This window comes from Raphanus sativus, chromosome 9, assembly GCF_000801105.2.
Source record: "Raphanus sativus cultivar WK10039 chromosome 9, ASM80110v3, whole genome shotgun sequence".
NCBI lineage: Eukaryota > Viridiplantae > Streptophyta > Magnoliopsida > Brassicales > Brassicaceae > Raphanus > Raphanus sativus.
In genome coordinates, this window is record NC_079519.1 from 5,497,815 (window position 1) to 5,515,375 (window position 17,561).

At 39.3% G+C, this 17,561-nt stretch overlaps 5 protein-coding genes across 10 annotated transcripts; 2 read left to right on the top strand and 3 right to left on the bottom strand.

Annotated features, from left to right (window-relative positions):
- Positions 1–367: 367 nt before the first annotated feature.
- Positions 368–1,790, bottom strand: LOC108825541 (NEDD8-specific protease 1). Of its 2 annotated transcripts, none has more exons than XM_018598850.2 (2): positions 1,637–1,790; positions 368–1,225 (listed from the first exon to the last, which is right to left on the bottom strand). In XM_018598850.2, exon 2 carries the CDS (start codon positions 1,216–1,218, stop codon positions 535–537), a length of 684 nt encoding a protein of 227 aa, XP_018454352.1. In that variant the 5' UTR covers positions 1,219–1,225; positions 1,637–1,790; the 3' UTR covers positions 368–534. The 2 variants fall into 2 exon arrangements, with proteins under 2 accessions (XP_018454352.1, XP_018454351.1); XM_018598849.2 differs by having other exon boundaries at positions 368–1,235.
- Positions 1,791–2,351: 561 nt separating this feature from the next.
- LOC130499580 (E3 ubiquitin-protein ligase RSL1-like) lies at positions 2,352–3,828 on the top strand. 2 transcript variants are annotated; one of them, XM_056993774.1, is made up of 2 exons: positions 2,352–3,365; positions 3,475–3,828. In XM_056993774.1, the coding sequence occupies exons 1-2, from the start codon at positions 2,366–2,368 to the stop codon at positions 3,513–3,515; spliced, it is 1,041 nt and encodes a 346-aa protein (XP_056849754.1). In that variant the 5' UTR covers positions 2,352–2,365; the 3' UTR covers positions 3,516–3,828. The 2 variants fall into 2 exon arrangements, with proteins under 2 accessions (XP_056849754.1, XP_056849753.1); XM_056993773.1 differs by having other exon boundaries at positions 2,352–3,369; positions 3,475–3,819.
- A 630-nt stretch (positions 3,829–4,458) lies between these two features.
- On the top strand, positions 4,459–5,680 carry LOC108826504 (pumilio homolog 18-like). The gene has a single exon (XM_018599877.2). It carries the CDS (start codon positions 4,590–4,592, stop codon positions 5,559–5,561), a length of 972 nt encoding a protein of 323 aa, XP_018455379.2. The 5' UTR covers positions 4,459–4,589; the 3' UTR covers positions 5,562–5,680.
- Positions 5,681–5,850: 170 nt separating this feature from the next.
- LOC108828128 (uncharacterized) lies at positions 5,851–11,188 on the bottom strand. Of its 4 annotated transcripts, none has more exons than XM_018601702.2 (14): positions 11,035–11,188; positions 10,429–10,528; positions 10,118–10,245; positions 9,853–10,003; positions 9,655–9,764; positions 9,474–9,557; positions 9,314–9,362; positions 9,134–9,225; positions 8,858–8,984; positions 8,692–8,777; positions 7,198–8,615; positions 7,006–7,116; positions 6,165–6,909; positions 5,851–6,084 (listed from the first exon to the last, which is right to left on the bottom strand). In XM_018601702.2, exons 2-13 carry the CDS (start codon positions 10,519–10,521, stop codon positions 6,329–6,331), a joined length of 3,030 nt encoding a protein of 1,009 aa, XP_018457204.2. In that variant the 5' UTR covers positions 10,522–10,528; positions 11,035–11,188; the 3' UTR covers positions 5,851–6,084; positions 6,165–6,328. The 4 variants fall into 4 exon arrangements, with proteins under 4 accessions (XP_018457204.2, XP_018457203.2, XP_018457202.2 ...); XM_018601701.2 differs by having other exon boundaries at positions 8,692–8,780; XM_018601700.2 differs by having other exon boundaries at positions 8,858–8,990.
- A 760-nt stretch (positions 11,189–11,948) lies between these two features.
- Positions 11,949–17,435, bottom strand: LOC108823492 (uncharacterized). Its single transcript, XM_056995266.1, has 11 exons — positions 16,985–17,435; positions 16,647–16,853; positions 16,297–16,548; positions 16,102–16,168; positions 15,845–15,999; positions 15,568–15,701; positions 15,196–15,453; positions 12,871–15,110; positions 12,669–12,771; positions 12,447–12,527; positions 11,949–12,236 (listed from the first exon to the last, which is right to left on the bottom strand). Exons 1-11 carry the CDS (start codon positions 17,178–17,180, stop codon positions 12,153–12,155), a joined length of 3,777 nt encoding a protein of 1,258 aa, XP_056851246.1. The 5' UTR covers positions 17,181–17,435; the 3' UTR covers positions 11,949–12,152.
- Between the last annotated feature and the right edge of the window lie 126 nt (positions 17,436–17,561).

Consider the following 17,561-nt stretch of genomic DNA (forward strand, 5'->3'; position numbering starts at 1 on the left):
AATGCATTGGCACATAGAAAAACGAAAAACAAAACAAATAGAAACAATCAAAGTATCACGCGCTTGCGCAGAGGAAAACCCCTAGTAAATACAATAACATATACTATGGCTCTATTCAAATCTGATTACATTTTTAAAATCCTATCACCTATATTTGCGAATCATGCTAAAGCTTGATTACACTGTAATTGAAATATTTTCATTAGAACATTAAACATAATAATTTGCACAAATACAATAATTTGTTTGTAGAATATACAATAAAAGCGCTAATTTATATCAAATATATTTGATATACTCCGAAAATAAATTCACGGTTTTGAAACCGCGGATCAAAACTAATTTTGTATTATCTTGGAAACTAAAATTGTTTTTTTTACGGCGATTATTTTATTTTATTTACCAATTGATCACATACACAAAGCACTCGTTATCGGTTTAAGGTTAAACTTAAAAGTACAACAATAACCGGTGAAAATATCAAATATATTAGATCCGGTAAAAAGTTACAAAAAAGTCTCCAACAAGCATCTCTCATTTACTCACACTCTTCTCAGACATCAACCTTTTGATCAACCCCAATATCTCTTCTCGCAAATGGTTAGCCACATCCGGTACAGTCTCCTTCACATCACCTAACCACAGCTCATCCCGGTTCTTCACTCCACCAGAGCTAAACCATTTGCATATAACCTGAGCGTTTGCAAGAAGGTACACACCACAGTCGTACCCATTCTTCTGCTGCGGTGAATCACTGCATTCTCTATACGCAGCATCTCCATCAGACACAAATGGAGAAACCGCCCTGTAGAGCTGTCTCGCATTCCATCGATTCGATCCCATAAAGCTATCGTGATGGAAAAACGAGTTGGCTTCTTTGTAGTACACGAGTAAGCTCCAGTGTAACCCGCCTTCTGCTAGCTCGACATTGAGGTTGTCGTTTACAGGCAATATCACGAGCTCGCTGTCGAGTAACCTAAGGGGTTTCATGAAGTCTTTGAGTGATTCAGGGTCGGGACAGTTTGAGATCCAGAAGGCGATGGAGGGAGGGATTAGCGAGATGGTAGGGGAAGTGTGAAGTGTGGATAAGTAGCTTAGGTAGAACTCGATGATACGGTCGTTTAGAAAATTGGGTCCGTTAAGGATGTCTAGATCTGATCTCCTGAGGACGACATCGTTGTAGCTGAGGATCTTGTCGTCACCCCAAGTGTTTGCCATGCCGACACTGGAGTTGTCTACAAAATATGCATTCGTCAAACAAGAGAGTAGACTAAACACTTAATTGCATCTCATATGGCAGAGACAAAACCGAACTCGTGTTTTTCAAGAGAGTATATGCTTATCGTGCGTAACAAGAAAGACATTAAATCAAAAGGGTTGTACAAAGCGAAACATTCATTCAGGCTTTTGTCGAACAGGTTCCGTGCACTACAAGATTTTCTTACCATAACAACCTAAAGGAATCAAATTTCTTGAATCAGAACGAATCCAGTGGTTCCATAGAGCTGAATTCAACAAATTGATTGTAAAATATATATATATATATATATATATATATATATATATATATATTAACGGAGATAAACTTCATAAAGATTCACACTCAATACGCGATGAACTAATGATTACATATTACCTTGATACTCTATATCTATACGCGTTTGCTGCCGAAGAAGATCAGTTTTAGCTTTCCACCAATTCAGTTCTTGAAGAACTGTAATCTAAAGAACAGATTCTGAATCAAAGAAAAAGGAAAAAGGGAAAGTTCATTTGGTGTATAAAATGGGAAACGAATCAAACTTCGGCCTATGAGCCCAAAATCAGGCCATGAGCCCAACTTCGGCCCGTGACGGGGAAGTTGGATCACCAACACTCGACGTATACAACAAAGATTGCATGTTGTGTTGTCTCTCTCGATCCATAATATTTGTCCATGCCAAACAAATATGCCATGCCGCATGGCATATTTCAGATTACTCTCTTACCCTAAGCTATTCCAAATCCAATGTCACAACATCTTAGACTATATAATGGTTTATGGCTTTATGCACAAACATATGTTTCACCCAATACAACCATCTATTTGGAGCACTAGTTTCTAGTTGGATTAATGTAATTAAAAAACGTTACATTTGTTCCTTAGAAAATATCAAGATTTGGATATTATTTTACTGATAATGCTGAATTTTCACGAAGTGGTTAATACACTTGTAATGCTCACCTAAATGCAAAATTCTCCCCGATTTTTCGAAATATTTTTAACTATAACCATGATTTGCGCTAGCTTTGATACGAAATCTACTATAAGATTATCGCGAGAGCTCACAAAACGCTCACACACTCCTCCTCAAATCTACTTGAAATCATGATTACTACTCGCACCAAAAACCTCGGTGGTAGAATGGACTTCCACCGGGGCGGTTCAGTGGCTGGCGCAACCGCTGAAAAACTCAGTGAAAAGCCTCATTTTCACAACCTTTACTCCAAGCGTTTGATGACCGTGGAGACGGCTCGGAAAAAAAATGCTCGTTTAAGGGATGATGTGCAAACCATTAGAAGAAGACTCCGGTCTAGCAATCTTGTTATGGTGGATGGCAAATATGTTGAATCTGCTCATAAGGTTATAAAGGAGCCAGTGACAAGAGATTTGTACCTTGTTCCTCAAGCTAATGAAGCTAAGAAATCAGGATTAGGGGTTGCGATTTATGATAAGAAAGATAATCTCGTGCTTAAGACTGAGGGACAAGTACAAGACGACTGCATGACCCTCATGGGAAGAAGAACTATTTATCCTCTTCATAAAGCCAAGGCAGAAAACGAGAAAGAGTCTTGTGTGATCTGTTTCGACGACGACATTGATTCTGATCTCATGTTTTCTGTTGATACATGCGGTCATCGGTTTTGTGTAAATTGTGTGAAACAGCATTTAGCGGTGAAGCTGCTTGATGGAACTTTACCTAACTGTCTTCAGCACGGCTGCGCTAATCAGCTGTCTGTTGATAGATGTAGCAAGCTTTTGACTCCGTACATGAGTTTGAAGTGGAAAGAGAGGACAAGAGAGGACTCAATTCCTTCCAAGAATAGAGTTTATTGTCCTTACAAAAGCTGCTCTTACTTGATATCCAGAACCGAGCTTGTTCTAGTTTCTGTATTTGGACATAGGAAATGCTTGAAATGTGGTCGGTCCTTCTGCTTATACTGCAAAGCTCCATGGCATAGTACGCTATCGTGCACCTATTACAAGAAGTTGCATCCTGATATTCAAAATGCAAACCTGATTTCTCTGGCAAATCGTAATGGGTGGCGTCAATGCGGCAAGTGCAACCACATGGTTGAACGCTCTTACGGATGCAGCCACATGCTTTGTAGGTAATCTTTCTCATTCCTAGCTAGGAGCAAGAGAATCTTCTTCTGTCGAATTTGGTTATGTTTTTGGTATATATAATGTTGTATTTTATACTAATAACCTTTTAGGTGTGGATATAATTTTTGCTACGACTGTGGAGCTGGCCTGAACAGCTCATTGGTCCATAGATGTCACATTTCCCGGGATGATCACGTTGCGCACCCAAGGACTATGATGGTAAATGATGAGGCTTGTGTACTTCTAGTTACTTTTTGTGCTTCCATATGCTTCTTGTGTTTCCTATATATTGTATAATGCTTTGGGTTAAGCACAATGATTAAGAGAACTCAATTTTCTCTTACAACTTAAAAACACTTTTAAAGATATAAATTAAAACTAATTCAACCAACTGGTTAAACAGTTTTCAATAAAATCAAAGTTAATATAGATTTGTGAGTATCTATTTAGGATATTTAGGATAAAGATTTAATATTTTGCTCAACCAAACATTGGTTTTCAGAGTTTATTCAACTTTCAGAGAGTTTTCATGATGCTAAAAACGTTAATAATGTTTTCATATATTTTGTTTATACTTTTCTTAATTCACGTAGATATCCATTATGAGTTGTTGCGTGACCATTGCAAATTCAGTTTTCAACTAAACTTCCAGAGGGAAATTATATAGGAGAGAGTATATCGTAATGCATATGTTCTTATAGGACTTCATATGTCACATTGTTAGGAAACTATATACGATCTTTAAATTTTTTATCCCATTGGCACTGGTAAATGGAATACGATTCTAAATAAAATTTGCTAATGAATAGTAAAAAGACAACTCAAAATTCATTAGTTAATCTGGTTAGGGAATTTCGTTAGTTCAAAAAACAAACAGAAAAGGAAAACTGGAGACTCCATAAGATCATAATCATTAATGGAAATATGTAATCTTATGTACCTTTGACAAATTAATTAAAAATTAATCCTAAACAACGAGGAAGCTAATTAAAAATCAAAGAAAGGAAAGTCCAAGCGATATATTTCCTTTTCCTGATAAGAAAAGCAAATACCCTATGTCGGTCACCACTAGCTAGTATAAATACAGATCACTACATACACATCTAATACAACAATACAATCAGTCTCAAATCTCTCGAACGAACGTAAACTTCTCCACAGGAAACTATATATTAGTTCTTCTCTAGACTATCTAGCTAGTTAAAGATTAATTAATTCTTGTACAATGGCGCCGATGAGTCATAATAATCCCTTCTCGATGCCGACCTTGTTCGATGCTTTAGAGCGTATCCGTCTCTCAGAAGAAACCTCCGCGCGTTTAAGTAAACTATACAACCTAATGACTAGCGAGGAATGTGTGTCCCAGTTTAGAGAGATTATCTCAAAGGAAGATGACCCAGAAGCTCTTCCCAAGTTGGTCTCGTTGCTGACGTCAGACTCCGATTACTTCATGGAGGTTGTCAGAAACAAGCACGGTTCGAAACGCGTGCAGATGCTCCTAGGAATATCAGACGACGTGGACGCGCTCTTCTACGAGTCTATCTTGCGCCGGTTTCTCGACATCATGACGGACAAGTACGCATGCCACGTGGCGATACGAGCTATGCTCGTTTTCGACACCATGGAGAAATTTATGATGTACAATCACGTCCTCTATTACGCCCTCCGCATGGCGTGTACTCAGTACGGTTGCATCGCGCTCAACGAGGTTATAACCGATGTGGGTGATCCTCGCTACAGAAAGCTTCTAGTAGACTTCGTTGCATGCAACGCTGTCTGCCTAAGCAACGATCCTTCAGGGAACTTTGTGGTCCAACACGTGCTTACGCTGAACGACTCGCGTTGCACGCATAACGTAGCGATCGGTCTTTTTGGTCATTGTGTTGATCTGTCGTTTAAGAAGTATGGGAGCTACATCGTGGAGAAGCTTCTGGAGGCAGAGGAGTCGATGGATGTGGTGGTTGTGGAGCTTTTGGACTGCGAAGGAGACAGGTTGGCGAGGCTGGCGAGGAATGAGATTGGGAATTTCGTGGTGCTCAAGGCACTGAGAGTCACGCATGCTGTGGATAGGTCCGGTCTGTTTGGAGATTTGGTGCGGAAGCTGATGCCGATTCGCCACCTTTTGGTTAGGTCTCATGGAAGCAATATTGCAAAGTTCTTGGAGTCATGTTCTTTAACTACAAGACGCTCAGATTAGAAGAGTTTGATTGTTTTATGATTGATTGCTGAAATCCTGTAGAAAGTTGTGTTTTTTTTTAACATTTGTTAAAGAAGTTTAGCATTCAAGTTTTATATAAGGGACCAAATTTGATTTAACATTGCCACTAATCGTGGATTCCCACCGTTCAGGATTTTTTTTCTTTTTACTGCAATCAAGAGCGGATAAGTTTACTGAACTGGTTCAAAACTTACGTTTTCGGAAGTAGAAACTTCCTAGTAAAGGAGATAAGAACCTATCGTAATCAATTTGCATGAAAACACAGAGATGATACAACAAATGTATTTCGTTTTCTAACAGCTATGACAATTTGTTGTATAAAACGTTTATTACAAAAAACAAAGTTTACTGTTTCAGAACTGAATTGATTTACAATACTGAATAAGAAATTGCAAATCAATTTCGCAAGACATACATCCACTTTTTGCCACTATTCTCAAACCAATCTGCAGAACTCAAATCTATCCAAAGCACCCACCCAAACATAACGTTTCTTCGGCTCCTGCAGAAGAGAACATTTTTGTACTATTAAAACAAGTTAATACACAAAGAATGTCACATTATAAATACAAGATTCAGTACCTTCAAAGTTCAAAAACGCTCTTGGTGAATCTTTGTTGGGGCCATGCATCTTCAATATGCGCAGTGAAGGAAGCAGTTTTTGAGAATAATTTCTTCTATAGCCTTTTTGGGATCAGCCAGAGCAAATCCAACAAAGCAGAAAACCTCTCTTCATGCCACCAGAATTACATCCCATATGTTCTATTATTATACGCATCTCCAGGACTCGGAATCCGGAATCTGGGTTCTTCATACCCGTTGTTGTATAGGCTCCCATTGAATCCCAGCCGTTCATTCCTAAGAAGCTCGGCCATACCTATAGAGTTCAAACTCTGGCCTTCATTCCACTTATCCCAGTGACCATTACTATTAGACAAGCCTGGATTTGCAGATGGTTGTTGTCTGGCGAGCTGTGAGAAATGAGATAAGCTACTTCCTTCCATTAGCCTTGAACTAAATCCATAAGGATCGGTAGGTGACGGAGACAAGTTTCTGAGATCATGATGAAACCCATTTACTTCTTGCTGCTGTGCGGCAGACAGAGATTGCTGTCTCAACATCTGGAGTGCTGTTTCGTTCCCAAAGGAATTCATTTGTGATGAGAAACCTGATCTCATACCTAAGTCTGTGTTAATCATCCCTCTTCCAACAGCTAGGATGGCAGGATCGGCAAACTCAATATCACTTGCACCACTTTGATTACCAACTGGAGGCAGTGATTGATATGCATTCCTCATAAAGGAGGCAGTGTCAAGAAAACGAGTTCCTACGGTACACAAGAGCACACTAATATTAGTCTGTAGTATCATCCGCACTCTTTAACTACCCAGTAATAATAATAAAAGAAAAAACAAAGAAATACCTGTTGCAGTATCTGAAGATAGCCCCAGTCTTTCATGTGAAGAGAAGCCAGGAGGAGGCAACCTGCTGGGAGCAGAAAACCCTGGAGGTGCAGAAACTTGGGGACGTGAAACTGCAAAAGGACAACAAGAGAAACAAATTGGAAATTTAGCAAAATTCAAATCCAAACAAGAAACAAGAGAAAGCCACTAACCAGGAGCCTTGTACGAAGAGTATAAAGGACTAGCAGCAAAGCTTTCCAATCCACCAGAGTAGTTTGAAGCAAATCCATTTACACTCCCGAGATTATCACGATAGATATCTCGACTCACCACAGACTCCGGAACAGCCTGATCTCTTGAAAACTGCCCATAAATGCTATGGTTCTCCCTATCAAATGCTTGATTACTAGATTCTTCATATCGAGCAAAAGAAAATCTGGACTGGCTGTTGTGCTGCTTCAGGAGGTTTCCAGGTTTAAGAGTACTACTAGCTCGCTGATCAACTTCACCGAGTAACTCTGCCAAATTGTTCGGTGATTCATCCCATGGATCAAAGTCAAGTCCCAAAATGTTTGGTATTTTATCATCCTCTCCATTGCGAACCTTGTTCCTGCCGTCATTAGCAAATAGAGAGTGCTCAACACTGAACATGGATTTCTCACCATATCCGTTTGGAAGATGCAATCTATCACTGTCTGAAGAGAACCTCAGATTTGAATCGTTCACACCTGAATGTTCAGAAGGCAGAGAACAAGAAGAAGAAGAAGCCAAACGATTTGAATTCAAAATGGAACTTGAAGAGTTAGACAAAAACCGAGAGAGTATGATATCTTCTTCAGGGTGATGCCGCTGGCTATCTAATGATGATTTATCCTCTACATCCCATTTTGAACTAACTTGCATCTGGGATTGCAAATCTGATCTCCAATCCCACTCTGGCTTTGTGTAGGGAACCTCGGTCTCTGATCGAATAGCTTTTTCATCAGTGTTTGCACTATCCACCCTACATTGCTCTAAATGTGACGACGTTGATACTTCATGACCAGGCTGTCTAATAGAACCTGGATCACACTTACTACCAATCGCCATTGCCATATCAGGGCGTTCATCCCTCAAACTTGTAGTTATCTCCATTTGTGAAACAACAGTAGACAAGTTGCTTACAGTATCAGGGCGTTCATCCCTCAAACTTGTAGTTATCTCCATTTGTGAAACAACAGTAGACAAGTTGCTTACAGTAGGGTCTTCTTCTACAGTTTCATCTGTATCGTCAAATGTGTTTACAGTAGCTGAAGGCTTCGCAAGGTCTCTGCCATCGTAAGAAGAGTCTGTTGAACTGGATAACCGATTGCTTGGAGGATCTCTATCTGGTGAGGTAGTCCTTTTAGACCCAGAATCAACAATAGCATCATGCTCCAAAGGCTTCAAAACTCTAGGCTTGCTTTTGTCAACACCTATTTGGCTTGGTCTTTTAACAACGTCACTAGTGGATACAGGACCATGAGTTGCGTTTGCAACAACAGCAGAAAAGGCCAGTGTACCATTTACTGGCGTTGTTCTTTGTATTTCAGAAGAGCCATTTGAGGTAACCGAAGTTGCTAAAGACTGCTGGTTTGCAATATGTGACCCCCTGAAACAGAATTCCCCATTTTATTAGATAGACCAATTAAAATACTTCCCATATAAAGCAGCAAGTGAAAACATACCATGACGCTCCAGCAGGAAGAGCAGTGGATCTGCTAGAGCTCCCACTCCCACTAGGTGGAGAATACCTGGGAACACTTGCTGCACTCTGCTGATAGAAAATAAATTGAGACATGAAATTATAAATCAGATAGGATTTTATACTAGAGTCAAGTCACATGAACTTACACTCGATGGCCCATTTACAATTGGTTTTGCAGAAGAACTGTCACTGCAAAAAGCATCCAGCGGTGGAGGTAGCATGCTCCCTGAACGGTGATGTAGAAGATTTGTTGCTCCAGTGATTTGTTGAACCCTACTCCTTCAAAATTACTATAAGACTTAACTAATCATCCAAAAATACTAAATCCACCATCATACGACTTATATACTAAATATAATGGATCCACGAAAACAGAACAATTATGAGAGAACTTTTTGAACAAAAAAATAATATAAAATTACCGTGTATGAGCAGATATGATCTCATCTTTTGTGAAACTGTCCTCTTGCGAACCAACCTCGTGCAAATAGAGACAATCAGGATTGACGCATGCCTGGAAATGAAAACATGCAATTCATCACTACAAGAAATCAATAACTCAGGGAGTCAAAAAGCAGAACAAGAATCCACAGAAGGCATACCGCATTTCTCAGCCATGCATGACAATACTTAGTTGTCCCAAAACATGCCCTGAGATATATTTACACATATAATCGTTAAGTGAATTAGAAGAAGAAAAAAAATTAAACACTACCCAGACCCAGATAATTTCAAACAAAAAGGAGGCGAGGCAAAACTTACTTGAGTGATTTACCATCCAATATAAACCCATGAACAGCCTGAATGCAACGGACAGCTTCTTCCTCTTTTGCATAAGTAATATATCTGGATAATACAAATTATTATCAGAGAAAAAAATAATGACAAGCAAAAAGTCAAAAGAGATTCATGATAAGAGAATTTTTGGTAGACAGAAACGCACACACTGCATGTATTGTTTGGAAATTGTTGGATGACACCAGTTGCAGTTCGAGACATGGAAGCCTTTAGAACTTTTCCATACTGACCAAAATATTCTTTATGATGGAGTAGCTGGAAAAGAAAAAAGATGGAGCATTAGTCACACAGCAATCCACACAAAAAAAAATGATTAAAAGGGTGTGGACGAGAGTTCTCGTACATCTTCATCTGCTAGATTAAGGGGCAACCCGACAATGTAAACAAGATTCCTTTGGATGACTCGCACACTGGTGAGTTGCTTTCTCCCATCAGAAGGTTTTGATTTTGACTTTTGAACCTTCTTACGCTCCATGTTGCCTTCAGAGGCCAGACTGCGAACAAGTAGTTGTAGAAGAGAAAAAAAGCCATCAGAAAAAGATTGTTCTGTACCAAAACTAAGTTGGCCAAAAAAAGATTTGCGTATAAAGCATAATAATATTTGCTACCTGTCGCAATTGACAGTCATCCCTACAACCTTCTCTTTGTCATAAGGAGTGCGACAAGCAGGACAACGACCTTCTATTTGATCTTTCTCTGCCATGTCGACTATGTGATGCCAGCACCAAACACATATCTGAATCATTAACACAACAAAGATCATTGGTCAGCAAAAGATGTGTCACATGGTTCCACCAAGTCACTTCTTTTTCTCAATCTTTAAAGATAAAAAAAAAAAGCGAAACAGTTCTCACAATAGATATCGATAATAAAAAACTGAGCAGCCTATGTGAAAAATGAAGGGAGATGATGACGAGACCTGATAGCCACATTTGCAAGGCTTCAATTGCTGATCAGTCAGATCCATCTCCTCAGCACATAGTGGACAAGTCTTCTCTCCCTGGTCACTCATTCTTGTTCTAGGAGAAAAAAAAATAGACATTTCAGTGATAATAAACAGTAGAAGAAAAAAAAAAGTCTGATGAAGGTTGTTAGCTTCCTTAACAGAAAAAACATTTTCTATTCCGGATATAGATCAAAATTAACATCATCAGAAGGAATACAACTCAATGCAGATTCAGCATATGTTCACCAATTCGAAAAAAAAAGAGAATTGAAAAAAACTATTTAAAAAAAAATAGTCTAGATATTCAAACTTCAGATCGAAACTATAAGAATCATAAAAAAATGCATCTGCGATGGGAAAAGGAACTCTCCGGGAATCGATCTGTGCATGCGTTCAATTATAGACGAGTCAACGGACAAGTCGTTAGGAATCAATCACAGAGATAACATATGAGAAACCGAAAATCTCAATCAAACTGATTAAAAAAAAAACACGATGATCCAATTAAAACCCCCGGGAGAATTAGGGTTTTGAAGATTCAAAACAACACGAGAAAGAGATTCGACAAGAGAAACATACGGATTGAAGAAGATCGAAAGAAGATTCGCAGATGAGGTCGATTTCGAGATAGAGGAGAGGGAAGCTTGAACGAGAGAGAGAAAATGGATGGCTGTGATTTTGGTGGATTTCGCTTTTTTAACCCTTAATTTCTGGCAGATCCACGTTGCTGTCTCCCCCCTTTGTTTAAATACTCTAATTAATTAAAAAAGTTTCCCAAGAACTTTTTTATTCGCCCCTTCGATGCGGGCCCGTTTTTATTTCTATATATTCAATTCAATCCGGTTCGGTTTGGTTTTCTTAAACCGGTAGATATCATCCGGTTCTTTTTTTATCAACTTGAATTTATTGCTTAGATGTTGAAAATAATACACACATACATTACCAAAAATTACTCAGCCACAAACAATCTTATAGTCTTGGAAGTTTTTTAGTCGGAAAAAAAGTCTTGGAAGTTTAATGGCATTACCAACATTACAACCCAACCACATAAAGGAAGGAAGGACATTCATAGTTGTTTGACTAAAATTATACACTCATACTTCTTTTTTTTTTAAATACAAACTCATTCATCAAAAGGTATTTTCGACAATTCTCTCACCTAACATAAGAGACTACAATCGAAAAAACATTTTGCTAAAGGTTATTTTGCAAAATTGACCTTATGAAAAGTTATGGAGATGGCTAAATGGAATTTCTCTATATTTAAAATTTGAAACTGAGTGGACTGGTAATTAATTACAGTTCTGACCAAACAAAAAAGGAAGAAGGGAAATAGTTTCGACATCAATTGAAACAAGAGAAACGGCTCTCTGATCTGTGCAGTTGAAAAACCTCTCAGTTACTAGTATTTAGTAATTACAATCATAGTATCATTACGGCATTACCACTTCTTTACTATACAACGTTCAACCTAAATGAATATCCCAAAAGACTGGTACGAAAATGTATCCCCTTATGGAACAAGTCATTAATGCTTCTAAACAAGAACAAAACAGCAAGTTCTTTGTACACATTTGATTTCTTAAGCATGCAAAAGAAAGCTGGTTGTGTTCAACAAAGTTTTAGTTTCCTGGTAGTGGTTAAATAACGGTAAAAGACAAAAGAAACGAATGGTTAAGGTAGACGAAACCAAGATTTCAATCTAAAGCAGGAGGAAGACCTTTGTTTGTATACTTTGTGCAGTCAAATGGTCCTACTCCTTGATTGTTCTTCTTCTTAACCTGACCATCACAAATGATTTTCTCAAGTTAGTGTCAAGAAAACAATTTTACGTCATCTACTTAAGCTTTTTGCACCATAGGTAAATTCTACACTGTTGTAATCTGTCACACTGGTAGAAAAAATAAAAATAAAAAAGCTAAAATCAAGTCCAAATCAACACCTCTTTCAAATATACGCAAATGGATATGAGAGAGGAGAGAGAATTATACCGGAGACCATGGACCTGGTTCAGGAACAGTCTTGTCGGTTGGTGAATGTTGTACACGTCCACTTTTCAGTGTTAAGATTTCCTACATTTTTTAACACAAGAGATCATCCGCTGAGGCATCGCCAAATAATTCTATTTCATATACGTGCAATAACAGCAAGTGGATATTCACTTTATCATCATGGTTTCATTCATTATCTTTGAGAAATATATATGTTTATACCTCCCCAGCAGCCTCAATTGCAGCTAACCACTCGTCAGAAAATGGAACAGCGTTTGGAGGCTTTACAATAATAGGATCAGGTTTCTTCTCAGACTTAGCATCCCTGTTGAAACAGTGAATTTATCAGCCAATTCTCTCAAACATACAACTGCGCTTAAGGAACAGAAATAGATCCTATTAGAGACTGGATTAGATTACTTACATTGGTACCGTCTTATCCTTGCCTTCTGGTGAACATTTACGATCGCTACTGCTTTCAGAGGCATGGACTCCATTGTTTTCTGATGTCAAATTGTCATCGTCAGGCTGGATATCATCTCTGACTGAGAAAGTCTCGTTCATGGTTATAGGAGTCCTTGGTTCTTCCTCTCTGCTCACATATACTACAGGATCAGGAGAGATCTTTATAACTTGAGCCTCCACCTCTCCATTAAAGCCGAGTTCTTGATCAGTAACCTGAGCACTGAAATCCTTTTCAGAAGCATGAACTCCATTGCTTTCTGATGTCAAAGTGTCATCGCTCAGCACAGTAAACTCGTCAGGCTGCATATCATCTCTGACTGAGAAAGCCTCATTCTTAGATATCGGAGCTACTGATTCCTCCTCTCTGGTCACATATTCTACAGGATCACGAGAGATCTTTGTGAGCTGAACTTCACCTTCTTCATGAGAGACATATTCTTGACCAGTAACCCGAGTACTGAAATCCTTTTTAGTATCTGTCTGGACTTCAGCTTTTCCACCATAGTTATACACAATACATGCAGAATTTGAATCCTGGCTCGACCTGCCTTCGGAGCTTCTGGAGAAAATGGTGTCCTGATCTAGACTCTCAGGATCTTCACATAAAGAAGCCGGGGAACCAATTGATTCACTTAGTAGAGTTTGAGGTTTTCCACACTGGTCCATTGCAGTATAGATAGCTTCTTGTTCCAGATATTCTTGATCAGGAATGCCCTTGATAGGAAACTCATCCTGGTTACTAATGAATTCTAACTCAGTAACCAGATTCACCTGTTTCAGATTCAAATTACCATCAGGCTCCTCATCTGAGCTATCTGACTCAGTAACCAGATCCATGTCTTCCAGCTCTGAGTTATCTTCAAGCTCCTCATTTGAATAAGAGACTGTGGCAGATACATCTTTTGCTGGACAGCAACCATCTGATGTTCCAAGTTGATCAGTCTGCTTCACTTCATAAACATCATTCATATCAGATGTATCTGCAGCACTGGAACAGTTATACTGAATATGCTTTTCAGAAGTTAGTTTCTCAGAGCAGGGTTCATGAGATGATTCCCGAGATTTATTCTCCATCTTAACTTCAGCGGAGGAAGGCATTAGTAAGGTCACTGGTTCGATGTTTTGCTCAACTGCAGAAGAACCAGTTAAGTAATTTATCTGCAAATCAGGGCCATCATCTGCATCTGCTCTTTCGTTTCTGGTCAAGACATCTATCTCACGACTGCTCTCTTTCCCCTCAAGGGCTAATTGGCACGAGAAATGCTGTTCTTCAGATCCTCGAGACCAGTCTTTGCGATCGGGAAATGGACCAACGAAGTCAGCCTCACAGTTTGTCTCTGTGCTATCGCTTACATCAATTCTCTTTTCCGTTTCTACTACAGCCTGACCATCACACTCTATGTTATGACCACACCGAATGGAATCCAACATTGCATTTTCCTCAAAATGGCTGCATGATGATTGAACACAATCTGGTGCGTCAGCAGACCCTGAAGGAACAAAAAGACGTAACTGATATTCTGAAGATATATCATTTTCAGTAGAATGGTTGGTAATTAGCACATCTTTTTCTCCACAGAGGAAGTCACTCTGCTCGTCTTCATCTCCAGGGTGCATGCATTCCTTTTGTGGTTTTCCATGTACATCCAATATATCTATATCTCCATTAACATCGTTCATAATACATCTATCTTCTTCCCCTTGATTGCAGACTTCCAACTGTGTCAACTCATCGCCAGCAGGACCCTGCACCTGAGAATCCATGGAACCTTTGATAAGTTGACCTTCTACCATATCATCATCAGGCCTTCTACTGAGCTGCAGCTCACTGCTACTCTGGAAATCTTCACATTTCGCTGTAGAAAGGTTCTCAGATGTACAAATATCACCAGGAACGATACACGGATGCTGCAGGCTTTCAGTAATCTGAGAATTCTTTGAACAAGACGACACTTTAGATTCTATGTCCCGAGTGCTTTTCAAGCCCACTTTCACCCTTTCTTGAACAGAGAAACCTGCAGCTGAACCTGAACTGGCGATGGTTCGAGTTGCTGACTTGGATTTAACTCTGGGAGCTTTTTCAGAAAATTGTGGTTTCTTGAAGGTAGGGATCAAAGAAAAACGAGAAGCTGAACAAACATCATAACTCGGAAGCTGTATATGTTTCTCTTCTGCGCTGTGTGAAGGTTGAGAACCGGACTGCAAAAATCAGGAATAAGAAGTATGTAAGATTAAGAGCACATCCTCAACGACAACTAGACTTCAGTATATTTTAATAATATACCTGATCGAAATAGCCAATTGACGGTGACGGCAGTCTTAAACCTGATGTCTTTACTAGTGGGGAAACTGCGAACTGCGTGTTTCCAACTCTATTATTTTGAGCTAATGTGGTGCTCATATTAGTTACATCAGACTCGGGGGTATTTAACGCATGACCAAGCATATCCACATCTGATGTAGTCATAGGGCCATCTTTGGACTTCCCAACAAGAGAATACTGTGACTTGGATGCTGAAGGAATAGCTGATGTTTTGGCAATCTAGAGTTCAAGAAAATGCAACATGTTACTTTCATGTAGACGTAAACATTCGCTTCATATATCTAGTGCATAAGCTACTTGCTATATTGGTTTGCAGAGGAAGCAATGCTTTACCACATTTCTTCTAGATTGCTTAAGAGAGGGCTTCGGAATTGAACTTTTGATCGTTAGGCTGGAACTTGTTTTACTCTTGGCGCTCGAAGTGCTTTTAGAGAAGCTTACAGATCCTAAGCTCTTCTGAGAATTATCTGTTGTATCAGAAGAAATAACCAAGGTGATGCAATCATGTAGGAATATATAAAAGGTGCTGCCAAGGCATTTTCTGAAAACGTAAGAATGAAAAAAAAAACATAATGAGATAGATCTATTTGCTTACTGAACGAGGACATACTTGATTGAGTAGGTTGACTTAGTTTCGGTTTGCTTGGACTTCTAGTAATCCTTGTCATGTTGTTAGCAACTGGATCAGATTTGGTCGTAGAAACTTTAGATATCGGCTCCCTGCAACGTGGTATTGTTGTATGCACATTTGCAGGTCGTTTCAGGGTTCAGAGAAGTTAAGGTTAAAACAAGCCAAAAGGAACAAAACCAGAAAAGCATGGATGGTGATTGCCTTAGCAACCAGTACAATAAGGAAGAAAAGGATATGAAGATGAAGGAGGAGGTCGGGGACATCCACTGCGTTTGGAACCGCTCCTCAAATCCTGAGCTGGAACTTTTTTCTGGGCCAATAAATGCATTCAACAGTTAAATAGAAAAAAAGAAAAAAAGCGCCTCAAAAAACTACTTTTATGATAGGAAAGGAACACTGTAAGAAAATTCTGAATTCATGTCAAAGTAAACTCACCATGGAAGATTGCGGTTTAGATGGTGTTGCGTACTTAGGCACAGTGCCAGTCATGATCCTCTTCTCTCTCCTTTTACTATTCACAGGCAAGTCGTTAAACAAGGTTTCCTCGAGAGCTTGTAGTCCGGGTGATACATTAGTAAATTTGGAAGCTGACATCGCCTCCTCCTGGATTGCAGACAACATATCTCCACCAACTAGACAAGCATTTCCAGTGATTTTAGATAGCTCAGTGGAATCCAAAACACCTGGTTCATCAAGACCAATATTCCCCCAACTTAGAACCATTTTAGACCAAAACAGGAGAAAAAAGCTAAAAATCCGTCAAACACTAAACAGTCACCACCTTCTTCAGTTGAAAAAGCTCTATCCCAAGCTAAGCTTTTACGCAAGTTAAAACCTGCATTCTTCTTTTTCTTCTTTTTCATCTGTTGTCGCTCCACACTCAATTCAACTTTGCTCCCACTGCTATTCTCCTTCCCTACTACACTGCCTGTTGTTTCAATACAATGGCTTGCCTTCTCCTCCTCCATGGTGTTGCCTGTTACTCTTCCTGGAAAAATCATTTTATCCAATACACACAAACTTACACTACATACCGAGTTTTTCAATCAAAGATTCAAAAATATGGTTTCAAATTTACACTAGCTATGTTATGAGAGAAAACAATGTAAAAGCGGTTACCAATTGAAGAAAAAGGAGGACGAGGAGGAGGAGGAAGGGCGCGACTCGATCTAGGGATTTGAAGAGGTGAGCAATCTAAATAACTCTTTTCTCGGCCACCAACGGCAAACGACGACGTGACGCCTTTAAGCGGCGTATCTTTCAGAAGCCAATTGGATTCGTCTTCCCCAGAGATATCTAACAGATCCTTCTCCATTACTACTCTCTCTCTCTCGAGATCTGAATCCCCAAAGGACAAATCGGTATCGCTGAGAGTTTTTTTTCTCTTAGTTACACTGAGAGAGAATGTAATCTGAAATAGGAAACGAGGAACGGCGAAGTTCTTGGTCGGAGTCGTAGATCGGTCAGCCGATGTTGAGAAAGAATATTCCGGCCTCGTAAGCGGGAAGACGTTGAGGGAAAAAAACTTGAAATTGAAATAAAGATGACGATCGGGTCAGGAGATCGATACACAGGAGTTGACTATATTACCCTTTTCTCGAGTTGGTCTACTCTACACAACTTTCTTCAAATAGTACAAGGATGATATCGTCGTTTTCAAAAATTGGGCTGAGTTTCAAGCCCATTAATTATTTTA